General features: G+C 53.2%; 1 protein-coding gene across 1 annotated transcript in view; it reads left to right on the top strand.

Annotated features, from left to right (window-relative positions):
* Positions 1-21883, top strand: part of LOC311314450 (insulin receptor-like) — a 70474-nt gene that overhangs the window by 6276 nt on the left and 42315 nt on the right. Inside the window, 1 exon segment of the mRNA XM_084444805.1 lies at positions 13420-13968. Within this exon segment, the coding sequence (XP_084300931.1) occupies positions 13420-13968 (549 nt within the window).

The following is a 21883-nucleotide window of genomic DNA, read 5'->3' on the forward strand; positions in this document are numbered from 1 at the left end:
CAGTTCATTCTCACTGTAAACCTTTCCACAGGGTTAAGAGAGGGAGGGCAACTTGTTTTATTTTCTGGGCGAATTAAATCAGGATTTACTCCCCCTCCCCTCCTCGTCTGAGTAAACATGTCGGGCCACGCCAGCGGGTGAAGGGTCAGGCCGACGCAGAAGAGCCACCCACGATCGATACGGCTTCATTACCTGCTAATGATGGATTGATTCATTTAAATACTGCGGGCTGCGAATAAATCAATTGATCAAACCGGAGGGCTGAGGGACAACGATAGTTTGTTAATCCCTATTCGACCAACAGATTACTTTTGTCTCGACCAGAAAGAAATTTGAAAACAAAACCGCCCTGCGCGCAGGAACACTTAGGCCCCCCCCCCCCCCCCCACCTATCATAAAGCCTGGTCCCCCTGTTCTCTCGCCTGCTGCGGTCGCCTCTCATAGGGGCAGCTGGCTGTGGACAGACGCACGTAGGCCTCTCCCGCTCCGTCTCTCTCTCCCTCGCTCTGGCTCCCCCCCCACCCCTCCGCTGGGCCCTCCTTCCCGCTCTCTCTCTCTCCCTCTCTCCCTCTCTCTCTCTGGCTCCGTTTTTTCCATGAGAGGTGAGAGGGTTCGTTTTCATCCAGTGATTTGTTTTTCTCACGCTGTAGATGCAGACCTGTCCTCCCCTCCCACACACACACACACACGCGCACACACACACACACACACACACACACACACACACACACACACACACTACAGGGTGCACGTACACTACACATTCTTCCCCTCTTTCTCTCTCTGGCTCCTGTTAATCCCTCTCTGTATGGGGGGGAGGCAGCCGGCTCTTTCAGAGACAGAGGTGTGAACCGCTCGCGTTTACCACCTCCGTCTCTCCGTCCGCCGGCCTGGTCGCTCACACACCCGTTAGGCCGCACCTGTCATCCGGGGGAGGACGCTGGCTTTGTCGAACGACATCTGCGCGCACTGGAGAACTCGGTCTCCCAGGATCCTCGGGTCTGGGACTGCGGCGAGGATGAGGAGGAAGGCGTGGACGCTGTGAGAATGTTGTTGACGACGGGACCAGCGTCTGCTCGCCTCACAGCTGTGGCGCTGGCGCGGGCCGGGCTGGAGAAGCACCGTCTTTCTGTCTTTCTCCACACGAAGCGAAGGCTTTTGGTTTCTATGGCGATGCTGCTGGCTGAACGCTCTGTTGATGTGTGGAGGCTGCCGGCCGCTGTTTTTGTCTCACCCATATCTTTTCCCCTGAACAAAAAGACAAACAAACCAAAAGCAGAGTTACTGGTTCAAATCCAGGTGCCTTGGTTTTATGTTTATGGAAATGGTGTATCAGGTGAAATTGATATCGCTTGATGTTGACAGGAGCTTGGAGACAAAGGTGTTTGATAGTGATAATAGAACCTCGTAACTGTCTGAAGGGTTGCTAGACTGATGAAGATGATGATTTTTGAGACGGGCATTGCAGGCCTCTACTGCACTGGCAGTTAAATGACACTGTTTGCATAGTGTGTCAGGAAGCCAGTATGTTCAAGGAAACAGTCTTCAGTTGGAAACGGCATTTGAACCTCCACCTGTTGGTAACCATCACACAGAGGGACCGGGAGGCCCGGGAGGAGCATGCCGCTCAGTCAGACAAGACGCTTCCCTCGACTCAGACAAGACGCTTCCCTCGACTCAGACAAGACGCTTCCCTCGACTCAGTCAGACAAGACGCTTCCCTCGACTCAGTCAGACAAGACGCTTCCCTCGACTCAGTCAGACAAGACGCTTCCCTCGACTCAGTCAGACAAGACGCTTCCCTCGACTCAGTCAGATGAGACTCAGTCCTTCCCTTCATCTTCACCTCAGCAGCACGTTGGGCAAAATGCCGACCCGAGCTCAAGTCCCCTTACTCCTCCACTTCTCCTCTCCTCCACTTCTCCTCTCCTCCCCCCCTGTACACCGCTCCATGTTCACAGCAGACCGCCGCGGACCGAGGCGTCGGCGGAGGCCATTTTTTTGCAGAACAGATTGAAGGTACTGCGCTGCGCTACCTCCCGGAGACGGGGGCCCGCTGGGCCGGGCAGCGCTCCAGACGCAGAATCTTCCCATGGTTTACAAGACCGGTACCCAAACAGGCAATCTATTGTTAATGATCAAAAGTACACTTGTACGGATACATTTGTTGATCTGATTGGGTACGAGCGGGGCCCTCCCTCGCCCTCTCGGCTTACGCCGCGCCCTGCGCTCTTGACGTCAGCGCTGATTTTTTGACGGGCGTAGCTTAAGCGCGTCGAGTTTCAAGGAGAATCGTCTTTGTAGTAGCGGAACATGCAGCCACCGCCCCTTTATCCTGTCTGGTTACGCCATGAGACGAGCGCTTCTTCAAAGCCCCGCATCTCGGCAGCGATAACGCGGGCTTGAGCTGAAGGCCATTAGTGGCGCAAAGCAGCGTGGGGTTTTTGTGGTTCTCCCAGGGAGCCGTGATGGTTGTGCAAGCTCACGTTGAGCCGAGACCCTCTGCTAGCCTCATATTGAATTTAGGCCTACTCACACAGCGGAATAATGAATCGGGATCCATTTTACAATGTGGAACGACCACTCCAGGGAACTATTAGTCAAATGTAAAGCACAGTGAATGATTTGTTGCCTGGAGGCCTTAGAACATGTTCCATACCTTGCATGCTTATGGAAATCCTATATGAGAAAACCAACAGAGTGCCCAGTTTGAAAACCTCTCAGAACCTATTTGGAACTGGCAGGGTTTCTTATGGAAAAGCAAATACAGCACATATTACTCAGCGAGTCGGGACTGAACGCTGAGGTTTCATTGCAGCTCAGGTTTTGCTAACAACCAAGTGTCTAGAAATGATCCAAACGTACATTTCAACCTGACAACCCGCGTCATAGAAAGCCGCCTCTTAAAAAGTAGCAGCTGGACAGACTGTCCCTCGTTTCCAGCTGCTACTTTTTAAGAGGCTTCTTTTTACCGGTGGAACAAACTCAAAAATGATGTGCTACCTCCACCGGGGTGGTGGGCGGTCCTCTGCTGGCCAAGAAGTAGGTGGCTCTGGCGTTTGCCTGTGAGGGAATAGGGGGTAGGGGGCCGGACCACAGGGGGAGCTGTGATCGGAGACGGGAGCAAATCATATGAGTAATGTTTGGGTTTTGGGGCGGAGGGGTGCTGGTGCTGGGTGGTTGTGCGCGTTGGGCTAGGGCTGGAACTGAACACACAGGAAGGGTGAGGATGGAGAGAGGAGAAGGAAGGGAGACGCCGGGGGAGGGAGGGAGCAGGGTTCGACAGGAGTGTGGATGTTTGTGGGTAGACAGAGGTTTTCCAGTCTGAGTTGGTGGTCTGCTGCACAGACAAACACTCCATTAAACTCACCTGGCTGTCCCGCCCTCCCTCCCTCCTCCTCCTCCTCGTCTCTCCCTCCCACCACCCCTCCCTCCTCCTCTCCGTCTCTCCCTCCTACCACCCCTCCCTCCTCCCTGGACTCGGGTCTTTCCTCTCCTCCCCTTCGGCCTGTCCTTCCCGGCGTCCCTCGCGCTCGGGGACGGTTCCAGTGACAAGTCTTTCCCGCTCGTGACCGACCGTTAGTCTTATCTCTCGTCTCGTCTCCGTTTTCCTCTCCTCTCCTCCGGTCTCAGCTATCAAGTGTTGTCACAGCTGCTAGGACCGATGACACTCATCTGTTCGCTGGCTGTTCTGAGTGCTGGTCGCCCCTCCCCCCTCCCTGGAGAGCGTCTGAGGAGGCCTTCGCCAGAGTAGTCCTCAGAAATCTGAAGTGTCATCTGTAGGCCTCTCCCAGTGATTACTCTGTTGGTCTATTTGTAAACAGGGCCCGTTGTAGCGGGAACCTCCCGGGGGTCTCCTGGCCCTAGGTCGACACAGGGCTGTGGCAACGCTGGCTGATTGGCTGACTTGCTGATTGGCTGACTTGCTGGTTGCTGATTGGCTGGCCAGTCAAATGGGCAGATGAAAACCAGCATCACTGGTTTTTTATGTTGGAGAGATGAGGGAGTGAAGTAGAGAGTTTGTGTTTGTGTGTGTGTGTGTGTGTGTGTGTGTGTGTGTGTGTGTGTGTGTGTGTGTGTGTGTGTGTGTGTGTGTGTGTCTCCCCCCTCGGGTCCATTCTAGCCCAGCCCCCCACCCCCCACCCCCCCCCTGTCTGCTGTTCATTACCTGTCTCTGTTTCAGAGGCTGTTCCCTGTTCCCGACCGCGCTGGCTATTTCAGGAATGCCGTTTCCCGGACCGGGGCTGTTTTATTTGTCAGGAGCACCACCTGGTCCGCCGGCCTTGCGAGCTCCTTCCAGAAGTCGCCTTGTGTTTGTCTTCCCTGGTGCGTTATCACGGCGCGGCCTGCGAGAGGAGGAATGTGAAACCTCAGTGTTCCAGGTTCAAATCAGGCTAGGACTCTTTGTGAGAGAGAATTTACCGCAAGGAGGATGTCCCTTCGGTCTAGCAGTAGAGGCGCGAGGGCCTGGGGAGGGATGGACGAGCGGTACACCCATCATAGTTCTGAAGACCAGCAGCGATGACGACCCACCCACCACGCAGGCTCCGTCTCTTCTCTCTCTCTCTCTCTGTCTGCTCCTCTCTCCCTCTCTTTCTCTCTCTCTCTATCTGCTCCACTCTCCCTCTCTTCTTTCTCTCTCTCTCTGCTCCTCTCTTCCTCTCTCCCTCTCCTCTCTCTCTCTGCTCCTCTCTCCCTCTTCTTTCCCTCTCTCTGCTTTTCTCTCCCTCTTCTTTCTCTCTCTCTGTCTGCTCCTCTCTTCTCTCTCTCTCTCTGCTCCTCTTCCTCTTCTCTCTCTCTCTGCTCCTCTCTTCCTCCTTTCTCTCTCTCTCTCTCGTCTGAATGTTTGTCATTGCGAGGGGGTGGGGGAGGGGTCAAGCCAAACCGAGCGCTGTGATTTAATTCAGGCCCCTTCTCTCGGCAGTCCGTCCGCCAAGACGGGCGTGCCCCTGCGGACGCTGCTCCTTCACCGGCACCGCGGTCCACTAGGCCAGGCCCGGCCCGGCCAGCCCCATAACGGGACGCCCGGTAGAAACAGGCCACTCCGCACACAGGTGGGCGCGGCGGACGGGCGAACAGGTGCTCCTGGCTCCGCCTCCCCGGGAGCCTGCCAGGGGTGCAGACCAGCCAGGTGGGGGAGGGTAGGAGACGGAACGCCGTGTTTTGTTAGCGTTTGACTCGATGCACCTGGGGAGACTCTGGAGCGCCCCGAAAAAAGCTTGGTATGGGAGCGCTCTTGAGCTAACGGTTCAACGAAGGTTGATTTCAATGGTTCCAAGACTTCCTCCCTGATGCACTACTACTGTAACTATTGTTTTGCTACGTTCATGGCTGGTTTTTCCGCTAGATTGGCTCTTCTCTATGTTTTTACAGAGCGTACAGACAATTAGTCTTGTCATCCCTCCTATTCGCAATTATGTCCCCCTAGTCTGTCTGTCAAATCCTCTTCCTACAAACATGCTCGTCTTAAATGTTTTTTTGTAACAAATCTAAACAAAAACTACAGTATCACCGCTATCAGGACTTGGCTGTTCATTTTCTATTAGGCTTGAAACGCTTCTTTACAAAAGCAACCAGTGGACAAATCTTAGACCTGCACACTGCAGTATGTAAATGACGGTACGCGAGTTGTACACTGCAGTACATAATAGCTCATTCACAATCCAAAACCTCGCAGGTAGTTTCCTGTTAAGGAGGTTGCTGAACACGCCGAGGGGCGGGGCATCGCCGCGGTAACGCCACCAGATCTTCTGCTGCCGCCCGCTAACTCTCGGTAGAAGCGCTCTTACTTCCCCCGTGTGGGACTGGGCGCAAAAAACAAGGATCCGTCTCAAAATGTCGCTGTACACGGTGACGGGTTATCTACAGGGTGATGCTTGGTGCAGCCGAGAGGGGTGGAGTTTCTCTGTACCCTCCCTACTCCTCCACCCTCCTCCTCCTCCTCTTCCTCCTCCTTCTCTACCCTCCTCAGTGTGGATGAGTGGGTTGTTGTTGTTGTAATTAAGACCTCCTATATCGCCTGGTCAGAGCAGCAGGCTGGTGGTTTATGGGTGGTCTTCTCCGTTCCTCCGAGGTCCGACTATTGTCCACGCTGGTGCCCCTTCACACACACACACACACACACACACCCACACACACACCCCTTTCCAGTGTTCCCTTTTGTTTCTGATCATATCCATAGGTCTGGCATGAGCGGCAAACAGCCCCCCACACACCCCCTGTGTTGGGGGGGGTTATTGTGTGTGTGTGTGTGTGTGTGTGTGTGTGTGTGTGTGTGTGTGTGTGTGTGTGTGTGTGTGTGTGTGTGAGGAGGGTCAAGTAACAGCAGGCCACAGGGGCCTCCATTCATGCGTCAGATCTCATCTTCAACCGTCCTGCAGGGCCTTACGTCACCCCCCCCCCCCAGCCCGGCTCAGGCTACCCTCCTCCCGCTCTCCCTCTCTCCCCTCCTCCCTCCCTCCCTCCTTCCCCTCCTCCCTCCCTCTCTCCCCTCCTCCCTCTCTCCCCTCCTCCCGCTCTCCCTCTCTCCCCTCCTCCCGCTCTCCCTCTCTCCCCTCCTCCCTCCCTCCCTCCTTCCCCTCCTCCCTCCCTCTCTCCCCTCCTCCCGCTCTCCCTCTCTCCCCTCCTCCCGCTCTCCCTCTCTCCCCTCCTCCCTCCCTCCCTCCTCCCTCTCTCCCTCCTCCCTCCCTCCCTCCCCTCCTCCCTCTCTCCCCTCCTCCCTCTCTCCCTCTCTCCCCTTCTCCCTCCCTCTCTCCCCTCCTCCCTCCCTCCCCTCCTCCCTCTCTCCCCTCCTCCCTCTCTCCCCTCTTCTGCCCCTCTACCCTGGGAGACAGGGTCATTATTTTAAAGAGACAGTGCACCTTTTGAGCCGCCCCCTCCGCTGCATATCATTCTACCCCAACCCCCCAGACACACACAATCACCCCTACTCTCTTCACACACACACACACACACACACACACACACACACCCCTCGTCACTCTTCCCACCCCCTCCCTCCCTCGCTCCCTCGTCTGTCAGTTCAAAACAAGACTCCATTTTGCATAGCTCTCAGCAGCGGCGAGGGGGTACCCTCGTGACACTGTGCGTGCGTCCGTCTGTCACGGTCTTTCCGTGACATGGCCCCATGCCTGTCAGCGTACACACAGCCACAAACAGCCACATACTAGGTCTACTGTCACACTCACGGCAGGTGATATATATATTTTTGCATTTGCGTTCTACACAAATGGGGGAGAGGGGGGTGGGCTCCTCCCCACGGCCCCGATGTAACGCAGCGTTGGTTTTAAAGTAGTGCCGCGAGCGCGGCGTTATCTGTCTTGTTTATGATGTTGCACAACGGGTGTCTGGTTGGGGGCCGGACCAGTGTGTGTGTGTTGCGCCACACGCCCGCGGGGCCAGGTTGATGTGTTCATACGATAAGGGGGGGAGGCGTCGGGAGCGACACGCACTTCCTCCTCTCCCTCTCCTCCTGACACCCCCCCCTCACTCTCTCCCCCGCCCCACCCAGCAATGGCTGCCACAATGAGAGGGGGTGGCAGGGACTTGAATAAACTCCTACAGAGCATGACTGTCCTGAGGCGGTCTCCCTCCATGTCCGGGGTTACGCAGGTCCGTGTGTCTCCCGAGCTCACAGAGCTACAGGGCTTCTCCTAGCCCGCTCTCTCTTTTTTTATTGTTTTTATTCTCTGGGCTGAGCAGTCGTGAAGTCTCTCCGGGGGACTTTCCCGTGTTTGGAAAACAGTTAAGAGACGGGTGGGCTTTTAAACGATGCCACAACAAGGGGCTCCCGGAATGGGGAGCAGACGAGGCGTCCTGGCCGCTGCCTGCTGGACGAACGTGGATGGATGCTCTGCAGTGTGCGTGTGTGTGTGCGTGTGTGTGTGTGTGTGTGTGTGTGTGCGTGCGTGTGTGTGTGTGTGTGTGATCTGGCTATTCGCAGGGGGTCTGTCTGTCCTCGGGAAGGAATGCAGGCCACAACCACTGTTTAGCGTAGAGGTTTTTCTGAGAGTGGCAGGTGCAGCGGTGTCTGTCTGTCCGTGTCTATTCTGTCTGTCTGTCTGTGTCTCTGTCTTTCTGTGCGTCTGACCGACAGAGACAGGTTTGTAGAAGCGCTAACCTCTACTGTTGGGTGTGGTCACACAGTGGACCAGCTGGTTGTTTGTGTGGTTGACCGTTACACCACTGAAGAATTCTGTTAGTTTACACATACAGTATGAAGCCAAACTGTAACAAAAGGCCTTTTTGATGCCCGGAGGCGATCTTGATCAGCCTCTCTGGATAAACACAGGAATTGGGTTGACTGACGTGTTTTACGAGTTTACATGTGCTTTTGGCTGGCTCCATTCAGGCAGCAGAGAGAGAGAGAAGAGAGAGAGGAGGAGGAGAAGAAAGGGAGAGGAGGAGAGAGAGAGGGAGGAGGAGAGAGAGAGGGAGGAGGAGAGGGAGGTGGAGAGAGTGGTAGAGAGCAAGAGAGGTAGAGAGAGAGAGTGGTAGAGAGAGAGGGAGGTAGAGAGAGCAGGAAAGAGGCGCAGAGCGAGAGAGAGCGCACATGATTTAGTGGGAGGCTCGGTGTTTCATTCCACAGTTTTTCCCCTCAGAATTCCTCTGAAAAGGGTCCTCAAAGAACAATAGAGGCCCACTCTGTGTGAAATGTTTGATGTTAGGTAAACAGTAGTAGATAACACTTGACTGATGTGGGTGCGTGTGTGTGCGCGCGTGTGTGTGTGTGTGTGGTGGTCTAAACACAAAAACAGAGAATTCCATGGCTTTCAAGAGAGAGGACAGTTGAAACCTGACGTCACCATGGTGACAGCCATAACTCAGAGCAGGAGGGTTGATTGGTCGGTTTCCCCTTTCCTCCTCCGCGAGGTGCGGTCTCCTCTCCGACCATCCGCCCGTCAGAGATAATTGATTGGCCGTGGGGAAAAGGGGAAGTATGCTATGCAGAGCATGTGTGAGAACAGCTCCATGTTGGATGTCCCACCAGTAAACACACACACACACACACACACACACATTGCCCTGACCTGCCCAGGCTGCACACCCTGGTCTGGAGGTCAGTTCCAAGTTTTTCCCATTAATGGCGGTTAAGAGTTGGGCTATGAGGAGGTTAGTTAACCAGCTGTTATGACACACATCTTCCCCCGAGAGGAAACTAGTGGATCTTACACCCACGCTCTTCCCCTCTGTCTGCCTGAATGTCTTGCGGTCCATCTTTCCCCCCTCTGTCTGTCTGGTATCCCCCACCCCCCCCGCCCCTCTGTCTGCCTGTCTGATGCCACATGACATCACGTCTCTCAATAAGACCAGCGCCACAACTCTTTGATTCATGACTGATCGATGACCCGGCCCGGTTCGGGTCCGATTAACCGGCCTGTCAGCGTGATTGAGGAGCCACCCTCTCGTGATCTGGGCCAGCCGTGTGTGATTCAACCTAAAGACCGGCGCTGTATCCAGCGCTCCAGGGCCCCCGCCCGTGTGTCAGCTCTCTACGAGCGCCGTTGAGGGAGATTATTGAGACGGTCTTCATTCGTCCTTGTTTGACGAAGCTCAGCGTTTATTCTTTCAGAACTGCAGCCATGTGGTTGACTCAGCCCTTGTCAGGGGAAGCATAGCAACAACTAGCTTGCCGGGACTTGTTGCTATGGAGAGCTGTTGCCGTTTTTTATGATGTTTGCCCAATTATGTCTTCGGGGACCTGATGTAACAGTGTCTCAAGTATTATAGGCCGCTCCATTGTTCTGTATGGATAGCGCTGCCAATCGCGCGCCTCCGCTTGCAACATGCGCTGTTTGAGTTGCCAGTGCACTGTAGGCCAAATGGTGACCACAGTGAACTGGACAAGCTGATGAGGATATTTAACCTGACATGATACACAGTCTAGTGGCCTGGCATATTATGTCACTTAAACAAATATATTTTGGATAGGCAGTTGTGTGTCAAATTGTAACATTAGCCTACTGAGGTGAAGTAATCAGCCTGTGTTCTTTCACACGCCAGGCTGGTGCTGCTTATCCGTTTGTCTCCAGCGTTATGGAGGGAGGCTGCATGGGCGTCTATATCGGTCGTTAAAATTAGTTTTTTAATGTTTTTGGGGTGGATGAGAGTGAGATACTGTACTATAATGGGTTACTAAGGCTAGTCACTTGGTTGGGACGGTCAAACGCATGGACGGTCAAACTTTTAACACAACCGCGACTGTGAGTTAGCCAGCAGTTAATGAGTAGACCGTAGGCCGCTCTCGTGACCGCGGTTGACCGCTGGCGGTCAACTCTTGGACTAGCCAGATGCTCGACTTGGTCGCCGCGGCGTTTCTCCTCAGTGTTCTGTCGTGTTGTTTAGCGGATGTGTCTTTTCTAGGAGAAGCGTTTAATGTGCCATCACACCGTCTGTCAGCTACGCTCCTGAGAGACGGAAGTAGTTGATATGCGTGATTAAGCCATGCTCTGGTAATTTGTTAGACGTGACATTACAAATTATTCATGTCTCCCGTGTGTGTGTGTGTGTGTGTGTGTGTGTGTGTGTGTGTGTGTGTGTGTGTGTGTGTGTCTACAGTCATGTGATATATATCCTATCCTAGGCTGTATAGAGCTCTTTCTCTCTCTCTCTCTTATCTCTCTCTCTCTCTTGCCCCGCCCCGGTGTGTTGAGCCAGATTGTGAATGAGCGATATTTAGTGTATATGGGTGTGTGTGTGTATATATATATATATATATATGTATATATATATATATATATATATATGTTACGGTCAATGTGAGAAAACGGGGAATGTGAGCTTTTCCCGGTTATTGCGCACATTCCCCGACCTCGCGGGGAATGTAGGAGAAACATGTTCGTTTCTCACATCTCCCGGGTAATGTGCACATTCTCCGACCTTGCGGGAGATGTGAGAAATTGGTTAGTATTTCTCACATCTCCCGTACGGTCGGAGATTGTGCACATTAACCGGGAAATGCTGACAATTCCCGACCCTGCGGTAAATCTAGGAAAGCGCAACCGTATGCAAAACCTCTGCGCAGCCGGGTGGTGGGAGAGGGCTCGTGCGCTTAGAACGAGAGGCGCTTGACATTTTGCCCATGGTTTTCGAATACATAGCATCAATTGCATTAATGGAAACATTAAATTGGGTCTAACTATACATGTGTTGAAAGTTAAGATAATTAGCCTACAAGCCGCGAGGCTACGACACACAATAATCAAAACAATCTCACTGTTTAACTCGTCCCACTCCTCTGTTTCACTCGCCCCGCACGGCAGGGACAAGAGAAACAATGCACATCTTCTGTTCATTCGTCTTGAATTGAACTGTTACACCACAGAACGAAACTTACAACTAATAGGTTAGTAAAGGACATGTACAAGTTGTTTATCATCAAAAAATGTAATCTCCATCTTTATTAATTTCTGTGTAAATCTGATCAAACCGAAAAGTGTTTCATTCGTCCCGGTCCTCCCCTACAGTTAATAACAGTCTGTGGTCTACCTTGAACAGTAATATAGCCTATGCTGCACACAGTGTGAGTAGTATTAGGAGGATAGACCTACACTGGTGATCAAGTTAACAAACGCAAAAGGAACATTGCAACAACAGGAAGGTGGGAACCTCCAAAGGAACCCTACACGTTAGCTAGCCGAAAGACAGACGAAAGGACGAAAAATCTCTCACAGGTGTGCGCCAGTAACGTTAGCCCAACTACCGTGGGTGCCTCTTATGGTGCACGCCCTCTGAGGCGTCACATAAGCCCTCTCCCACCACCCGGCTGCGCAGAGGTTTTGCATACGGTTGCGCTTTCCTAGATTTACCGCAGGGTCGGGAATTGTCAGCATTTCCCGGTTAATGTGCACAATCTCCGACCGTACGGGAGATGTGAGAAATACTAACCAATTTCTCACATCTCCCGCAAGGTCGGAGAATGTGCACATTACCCGGGAGATGTGAGAAACGAACATGTTTCTCCTACATTCCCCGCGAGGTCGGGGAATGTGCGCAATAACCGGGAAAAGCTCACATTCCCCGTTTTCTCACATTGACCGTAACATATATATTTAAGCAATTGACCACGAGAGGCAGTGGCTTACACAGGATTTGACCACAGCTACGGGGCGTTGTTAGGCCCGACGTGATAGCGGAGAGCATCAAACCCCCGTAGCTGTGGTCAAATCCTGTGTAAGCCACTGCCTCGAGTGGTCAATTGCTTTTCTACAACGGTTACTACATATATATATTCACAAAAAACACACAGTAGTAACATTGAATCATTTATTTACTGATCATTCTTATCATTTTAGTATTTACAAATTCTTCCGCGATAGGCTATAGTTCTGAATTAAATGGTTGCCAGGCAACTTAGGCTATCTCGCCTATTTGGGTTAGCCTTGTTCACATAAGCCATAAAGCATAATTCGTGTGGTTCACGTTTATTTGAATATTTCCATCTATGGTGCAGTTATTAAAACAGTTCTCCAGAGCACTCGTTTTTGCTGGTAGGGGTGTGGAAGCGTTGGAGTCGGACTGATGAGTGCGTTTTTGTAATAGGATATGAAAAAGGTGAGGTTGCTGCGAGTGGTTGCTACGCAAAGCATAGCCTACCGCTTGATCTTATCAATGGCCTCGTCAATGAGATTGACGGCGCATTAATACTAATTGTTATGCAGTCGCAGCCGTGGGTTACAGAGTATTTTACCACGGCTGCTAGCCAATCAGAGTCAAGTATCCAAACTCTCCGTTGTAGAAATATATATTTATCTCAGTCCTGTCTGCAGTCTGATTCACACCACACACCGATTGGCCGCTCAGGGGAAGTATGAGCCAATCACATAGTGGCGGGAGGGTGAATGTTCTTCAGGCCGGAGACGTGCCGTGGGACTCTAGATTCTTATGAATGACTCCCAGGTCTTCTGTGTAAAACCAGACGCAGAGACACAGTGTTTTTTAAAGCACTTTTAGAGCAAAATTGAATTCAGTTCAAACCATTTTCGTTGTTGGTGCTAGTGTGGTCCAGCTCCTGCTGTTGGGGCTCGTTGTTGGTGCTAGTGTGGTCCAGCTCCTGCTGTTGGGGCTCGTTGTTGGTGCTAGTGTGGTCCAGCTCCTGCTGTTGGGGCTCGTTGTTGGTGCTAGTGTGGTCCAGCTCCTGCTGTTGGGGCTCGTTGTTGGTGCTAGTGTGGTCCAGCTCCTGCTGTTGGAGCTCGGGAGGAACACTGCTGCTGTTAACACAGCTCACAGCTCACATTCCAGCTCTTTTTGTGTGTGTAAAATGCTTGATTGTCCATCTGCTCCTTTCGAAATTTGTGTCACTGTTGGCCAAATCAACTGCCAACGCCGTGTAGACTTGCATACCGGGGACAGCTTCTGACGTCTTCTCTCCTCCCTCCCTCCCTCTCTCTCTCTCCCCCCTCCCCCTCTCCCGCTCCTCAGTCTGTCCCAGCAAGGACATCCGCAACAACGTGACCAACCTCCACACGTTGGAGAACTGCACCGTGATCGAGGGCCACCTGAAGATCCTGCTCATGTTCAAGACCAAGCCCGAGGACTTCCACGGCATCAGCTTCCCCAGGCTGACGGTGGTGACGGACTACCTCCTCCTGTTCCGCGTCTACGGCCTGGAGTCCCTGCAGGAGCTCTTCCCCAACCTGGCCGTCATCCGCGGGAACAACCTCTTCTTCAACTACGCCCTGGTGATGTTCGAGATGCTGCAGCTGAAGGAAGTGGGCCTCTACAGCCTGATGAACATCACGCGCGGGGCGGTGAGGATCGAGAAGAACCCCGACCTGTGCTACCTCTCCACCCTGGACTGGTCCAAGATCCTGAACTCCGTGGAGGACAACTACATCGTGGCCAATAAGAACAGCCGGGAGTGCGGTGACGTGTGCCCTGGGACCGCCGAAGGGAAGAGCACCTGTCTCCAGACCACCATCAACGGGCAGTTCGTCTACTGCTGCTGGAACCAGCACCACTGCCAGAGAAGTAAGGCTTAACATTTAGTTCTATACACACACACACACACACACACACACACACACACACACACGTCATCACCAAACACACTTGGCAGAGTACTGTGCATCGGGGTGTCATTAGGCGGTAGTCCTTAGCCAGCATATTTTCATACAGAGTTTTTCCTAATATGTGAAGGCGAGGTCTAGTGTTAGCCCGTAGCGATCGTTAGCTCACTGCCATTCTAGACTCATGGTCGTCGATGGAGGAGAGGTAGAGTTCTTATGAATTTGCCACTTTTAGGAACTGATTACAGAATAAGGGATGGGCTCTGCTTTTTGGGGGAGATTTTTCCTTTTCGCCTAGCAGGATCAGCCGATACCCATCCGTTATGGATTCCAAATCAAAACTGGGAACAGGCCCCACACGTTAGCCTACTTAGTTAGCTGGATTAGCTTTTATGTTCATGTGTAATGAATGATTTGGCTGCTGTCCAAAGAGCGGCATCCCCACAAAATGTGATACACATTCTTGGATGCATCATTTGCAACAATGAGTCTAATCACTTAATGAAATTGCTCTCTCCCTCTGTGGCTCTGCTTAAGCTGTAAATTGATTTGGGGAACAATATCTCTAGCTAGCTAGGTAATTGCTAGCCTGCTATAACTTAACTGTGGTGTTGATAACTGGCGAAACAACATGTTCACAGCAAGCACACTTGTTTAGCCACTCTGACTAGCTAGGTGGCTAAAATACAGTGCCAGGCAGTATGATTCATATTTTTGGGGATAGCTGGCTAGCAACTAGTTTGTTGGTTAATTGTTTTGACTGGTAGGTTGATATATTGCACAGAAAACGAGCAGAGCAATATCACTCATGGCTCGCTGGGTAGCAAAGTTCAGACATCAGACATTTTATAGTAATGTCCACGACTATCAGGCCAATTGGTCCGCCCATCCCTAGCAGCAATCATTCGTTGCTGTTTGGTGAAGCAGTTCCATTAGATTTCATAGTGAGAGCAATATGGGAGACATATCTCCTCCCTCTAATCAGTTTGAATGAATTTTTTGCACTAAATGGGTATTTCACTGATTTGCATTATAGTGAGGGATGTTCTTATTATGAGTCAGAGTTCATGGACACGCCCTTTTCATTAGAATAAATGTAGTGGAGCATGCTGGGAAAGTGGTCCATGATTATGGAGTAGTAATTGGCGTGTGTGGGGGCTAGGCTCTGCAGCAAAGCAAATACTGTCAGGCTGATCGACTGTATAATGGGAAAAATGTTAAATGCATGAAGGGACTGACAGAAAGAGGGATAGAAAGTGTGTGCGTGTGCGCACGGGTGCGTGTGCGCGCGTGTGCGTGCAGGTGCGCACGTGTGTAGGTACACAGGCTAATGTGAGAAGAATCTATGCACGTGATGGAGAGTGTGTGTGTGCGTCCAGGCTTCCTGCACACCTGGTGTCTCAGAGAGACGTTCAGCTGCCACCTCCAGACCCGCCAGACACAGCTGCTCTCACAATCAATTAAAGATGGGAGATCTCCGTTTGTCATCACGGTTTTCAACCATGGAAAAGAAAAGTATTTCTCCGTCGGTTAAATGCAATCGTCCGTCAGTCCTCTGCCAAATAGGACCCCCCCACCCTCCCCTAAAAAACGGCTTCTATTGTAAGGCACCAAAGAATGGTCATTATTTTTTCCAAGGTGATTATAGCCTGGGTTGTTTTTGTTTCTGGCTCGAACCAGTGTTCAGAGTGCAACGACTTCTGCCATGTTTATACTTTAACATTTACAATTACAGCTTTGGTTTGCTCCCTTCTGTCGTCTCGTCCACCCCCAGACCCTGACCGAACCCTGACCGAACCTATTTGGACGTGTGGGAGACGACTCTCTCTTCCCACCAGCTTGTTTTGATATCTGGGTATAAAATGAAATTAGCAGCGGCGTCTAGCTCTTCGGCGGGGAACAGTATGATTGATGGGTTTTTATGGCCTGTTTTGGACAAATTGGTCAAACGAAGTAGAGGGTTTGGGAAAGGCCAGGAATGGTCAGCAAACGGACCTCGTTCCACAGAGCGGAGGTAAGAGAGGGTCAGCTAGCTCAGAGGCACGCTGGCGCTCCGAGGGGCTCGGGCAGAGCGTGACAGAGACTGGTAGAGTTGGTGTGTGTGTGTGTGTGTGTGTGTGTGTGTGTGTGTGTGTGTGTGTGTGTGTGTGTGTGTGTGTGTGTGTGTGTGTGTGTGTGTGTGTGTGTGTGTGTGTGTGTGTGTGTGTGTGTGTGTGTGTGTGTGTGTGTGTGTTTGCGCGCTTGTGTGTATGTGAGAGAGAGAGGTGTCCTTTGCTGGGGAAAGGTCAGGGGAGCAGGTATGACGCTTTGTCATGTGATAGGCTAAGGTTCTGGTTTAGTCAAGCGGTGTGTGTGCCAAAGCAGGAGCCCCTTCTAGAATATGATGCAATGCCTCGTTCCCAACGAGGAGTGTGCGTGTGTGAGAGTGCGTGTTTCTGTGTGTGTGTGTGTATATGTGTGTGTCCGTGTCCGTGTGTGTGTGTGTGTGTGTGTTTCTGTGTTTGTGTGTGTGTGTGCGGGCGCGTGTGCGCATGCGTTTGTGTGTGTGTCAGTCTCAGCTGAGGTGTCCTGCAGACATGTGATCTCTCTCCCCGTCCACCATTACCCACAACCCCCAGCGTTCCTACCGCAGATCTCTTTGCTGCAGTTCTGGGTTGAGGATCATCTCTTCACCAACTATGTCAAGACACCTATTGTGGGGCCTTGAAGTGAATTAACACACACATGCAGATTAGATTGGAGCATTACACTTACGTCTGAGTGGAAGGTATGTGCTTGTTGTTATTGTTACTGTTGTTATTGTTGTTTTAGGGTCTCTGAGGTAAGTGTGAGGGGATGAGGCAGCGTTTCACAGCCATGACGGAAGAAGGAAAGCGCTCGTCCGCCTTCTCTTAGACGAGCCCAGTGTCTGCGCACTGCGAGCTGGAAGTTCACGCTAAACCCGAAAGACGCTCGCTCTAAACCAACAAATGTCGCCGGCACCGCCCCGTCCTCCTCGGCATTGCCGGCAACGCGTACGAGAGCCGGCGTTCCTAACCAGGTTCCGGTTTCCATTCCCTGCTGCGCGTTTCTTTGTCGCCGTGGCGGAGCGGAGGTTATTCTCGTCGCTGGGTTCCGTTAACCGCGTCGAGGCTTCGGTTTCCTTCCGCTCTCGCAGGCCATCGGAAGTCGTTGTGCGCCGTCTCCGGTCGATCGAGCGTCAGTCCCGGCCGGCGCGCCGCCGTCCCCGAGCGGGGCAGGAACGCGCCCCGGGAGCCCTCCCCTGCCCCCCCCCACTGCTGTGCAAGGACGTCCGGCAGAGAAAGTTCATCTGAGGTAAATCGGCGACTCGCTCTTTTGAGAAGAACCACGCTTAAAGGACAAGCACGTTTGTCTGCGGCATCGCGGAGGATGAGCGGATGGCCAGGCAGACAGTCCGCCAGGTAGGGGCTCATCCTGGCACGTACACGGGGGGGGGGGGGTGCCCAGGCCAGGGGGTCCAGGGGTCCAGGATGGTGGTCTAGGTGAGCGGGGATTGGGTCTCTCTCTGGTTAGTATTAGTCCGAGTCAGAGTCCTACCTGCTGTAACCTACAGGGCTGATCTAGGCCTGCTCCTTGGTCCGGAAGCACAGATTACTCCACAGCGTTAGTTAACAGATCACTTGTATAATGAGAGCCGATTTATAGGTCAGATTTTGTCCCTCTGAGACGACCAGAGTGGAAGTGGAAGATGTATCTGCCATACAGAAGTACCTCGTTAAAACTGTGGTTTGACTGGTGAGCGAGGGAGAGAGAACGAACACACCAGAAACACACAGGGAACAGAAGAGAGCAGAGCGCAAACAGCAGATCCTCTGTTTAGATAAGTGGTATCTCTCTCTCCCTCTCTCTCTCTCTCCCTCTCTCTATCTCTCCCCCTCTCTCTCTCTCTCCCTCTCTCTTATCTCTCTCCCGCTCTCTCTCCCTCTCTCTATCTCTCCCTCTCTCCTATCTCTCTCCCGCTCTCTCTCTCACTCCCTCTTTCTCTCTCTATCTCTCTCTCCCTCTCTCTTCCTCTCTCTCTCCCTCTCTCCCACCCCTCTCCCTCTCTCTCTCCCTCTCTCTCTCCCTCTCTCTCTTCCTCTCTCCCTTTCCCTCCCTCTCTCTCCCTTTCCATCTCTCTCTCCTTCTCTCTCTCTCTCTCTCTCTCTCTTTCCCTCCCTCTCTCTCCCTTTCCATCTCTCTCCTTCTATCTCTCCCTCTCCCTCCCTCACTCTCTCTCCCCCCCCCCCCTCTCTCTCCCTCTCTCTTTCTCTCTCTCTCTCTTCCTCTCTCTCTCTCCCTTTCCCTCCCTCTCTCTCTCCCTCCCCCTCTCTCTCTCACTCTCTCTCTCTCTCTCAGCACACTGTGTTCTGTTGTTGTGAATGTTGTTCTCCTGTGTCACTCAGACGGCAGCACCACCTCTTGCGCAACCAGGAGCTTACCAGGTCAAAGTTCACCCGCGCGTGGCTCTGCTCTTTCGTCGACGGCTCAGACTGTTTTTCGGTCACCGCCATGCTCCCCCTCTCTTGGCGTTCGTCAGCGCTCGCGTGTTGCTGCGACGCCATCGGGCCCTGTCGCGGTCGGAAAGAGCGGCAAACGGTGTGGCTGGTTTTAGGGAAGGGCCTCTTGGGGAGTCTAGGGAATCGATGAAGTTGATGTTCAGAAGCGATACGACGTGCTGTGTGGATGTGTGTTCAGACGTGCTGTGTGGATGTGTGTTCAGACGTGCTGTGTGGATGTGTGTTCAGACGTGCTGTGTGGATGTGTGTTCAGACGTGCTGTGTGGATGTGTGTTCAGACGTGCTGTGTGGATGTGTGTTCAGACGTGCTGTGTGGATGTGTGTTCAGACGTGCTGTGTGGATGTGTGTTCAGACGTGCTGTGTGGATGTGTGTTCAGACGTGCTGTGTGGATGTGTGTTCAGACGTGCTGTGTGGATGTGTGTTCAGACGTGCTGTGTGGATGTGTGTTCAGACGTGCTGTGTGGATGTGTGTTCAGTTGCTGCGACGAAGCCCCCCTCCCTGAATCTGAATCTAGAGGGGTGATTCTAACAAGCGTGGTACAGCCAGTATAGTCCCATATACAACCAGTATAGCTGATTGAGTCCCTATATACAGTCAGTATAGCTGATTGAGTCCCTATATACAGTCAGTAAATGATAAATGGACTGCACTTATATAGCGCTTTTCCACCTTAGCGGCAGTGCTTTACAATGGGCTCTCGTTCACCCATTCACACACCAATGGCGGTAGCTGCCATGCAAGGTGCTAACCTGCTCATTGGGAGCAATTTGGGGTTAGGCGTCTTGCTCAAGGACACTTTGACATGTGGACAGTCGGAGCTGGGATTCGAACCACTGACACTGACCCTTCAATCACTGAACGACCCACTCTACAAACTGAGCTACAGCCGCCCCCTCTAGCTGATTGAGTCTCTATATACAGTCAGTATAGCTGATTGAGTCTCTATATACAGTCAGTATAGCTGATTGAGTCCCTATATACAGTCAGTATAGCTGATTGAGTCCCTATATACAGCAGCGCTGACTCAGGTCTCACTTCTCTCCACCGAGCTTCCCCTCCGTTTCTGGTAGAATAAGAGTCAAATCAACGAAGTACATAAACGAGGAGGTGGTGCCTCTATCGCCACCCCCTCCCCCCACGCCTTAGTCTGACCGTCCGGCTCCTCCCTGTCCTGTCCTCTGAAGGACCCGTCTTCATCCGGGCCAGAGCCAGCGCGCGGCCATCACTCCCACACCCGCTGAAATCTGTGGCCCGGTGCGGTTTTCTTTTTTTAAACATTCTTTTCAGTCGGGGGTGGAAAAAATAGAGAGAGAGAGAGAGAGAGAGAGAGGAGGAGGGAGGACCCGAGTGCTGCAGAGTCCAGGAGGAGAGGAGAGAGAGAACGGGGGGGGGGGGCGGTGCCAAACAAAACAAACACGGCAAAACAAACATGGCCAAGCTTTCCCGGCACTCCAGAACTCCTCTCCTGCGTTCTAGAACTTCTCCACGACTCCGGGGGGGGGGGGGGGCGGAGTGTTCAGGCGGCGCCATCAGGCCCGCTCACTCACGGGAACCCCCTCCCCCCCCCCCCCCGACACCTGCCCGCTCGCTCAGGCCGACACCGCGGTAGACGGCTTCCCACCGCCACGCTGCTATCTACCGATCCGATCGCGCCGACGCGGAATCACTCTCTCCCTGTTGGGCTGCGGGAGCTGTCGCCAGGGGCTACCTCCACTCGTGAGACCCGCCTCCACGCAAAGGTTCAAGGAGCAGGGGTCTTGGGAGCGTGTAAAACGCCTCTTCGGCGGGCGTGCGCCCCTCTGTCGGCGCTGTGGCCGTCTTCACGGAATCCTCCCCCTCTGTTTTCCTCTGCACGTGCTTCCCTCTGGCCTCTTCCCCTCTCTCTTCTCCTCCCTCTCTCTTCTCTTCCTGCTCTCTTCTCCATCTCTCTTCTCCCTCTCTCTTCTCCTCCCTCTCTCTTCTCCTCCCTCTCTCTTCTCCTCCCTCTCTCTTCTCCTCCCTCTCTCTTCTCCTCCATCTCCCTTCCCCTCCATCTCTCTTCTCCTCCATCTCTCTTCTCCTCCCTCTCTCTTCTCCATCTCTCCTCTCTTCCTGCTCTCTTCTCTCTCCGCTCCTCTCTCTCTCTCTCTCTCTTCCCTGCTCCTAACGAGGAGCAAATGAATTTGTGCTCCCAGGGCTGCAATTCCTAATTAGCCACTCACTAATAAAACACACGCAGCAGCAGCGGCAGCGACAAGAGGGACCGACGTGTCCCTCTCCCCCCTCCCCCTCCCCTCCCTCCCCTCCCTCCCTCCCATCAGACAGACAGCCTATCAGCAGCCTCCTGGGTGTGTGCTCATTACCCCGTCTTCTAGATTAGATTTAGCCCTGGCGTGGCGCTGGGAGTTGGGTCCGAGCACGGGTGCGTGCGTGCGTGTGTGTGTGTGTGTGTGTGTGTGTGAGAGAGAGAGAGCAAGCACCTTAGCATGCTAGGCTAAAAGGAGCGGATTGTGGACGGGGGTGGACGAGGAGGAGGAGGAGGAGGAAGACACGGCACGCGTCTGTGTTACTGTCCAGGCTGGCGTGTGTAGCCGTGGCCCCAAGCAGATTGGATTCAGACGGTTCCATCACAGGGGCGTGTGCGCGTCTCTGTGTATCCGCGTATCAGTGGGTGAGTCTGTATTCATCTACGTGCCTGTATCTGCGCGCGCGCGTCTGTGTGTGCGCTCGCGCGTGCCGGCGAGGTCCCACACTGGCCCAGTGTGAGAGGACGAGGAGACGGTAATAGTGCACCGATGGAGGAAAGGCCCATGAACACGTCCGGGGGCTCCGTGTCGGTACGCTCAGCCGGTCCACGCTGCTGGAGGTCTTCCAAGATGTGCATCTGTCCACCCATGCCATCTCTCCATCACCTGCGTGTTTGAGCGGGTGTGTAGGTCTGTGCGTGATACTCAGGGCTGGCGTCAGCGCCTGCCCCCCCTCCCCCGTGGTGGGTTTGGTTTCTCTGAGACCTGAACTTTGACACAGATCAGATCCGTTTCCCTTCTGGGTGGGAGTGTACAAGTCCTGCTTTACAGCTCCACTGTGTACAGGAGTGGTTGCATGGATGCCCATTTATGGGGAATAGTCAGTGTGTGTGTGTGTTGGAGGGCATGTTGTGTGTGTGTGTTGGAGGGCGTGTGTGTGTGTGTGTGTGTGTGTGTGTTGGAGGGCATGGTGCGTGTGTGTGTGTGTTGGAGGGCGTGTCTGTGTGTGTGCGTGCGTGCGTGTGTGTGTGTGTGTGTTTTTGAGGCCATGTAACGGGTGGTCTTGCATGAGGCGTGTGGACAGGAACTTGGAGGCCCTGATGGGGACAGCTGCTACGGATCGATTCAC

Source organism: Borostomias antarcticus (genome assembly GCF_949987555.1).
Source record: "Borostomias antarcticus genome assembly, chromosome: 10".
Classification (NCBI taxonomy): Eukaryota; Metazoa; Chordata; class Actinopteri; order Stomiiformes; family Stomiidae; genus Borostomias; species Borostomias antarcticus.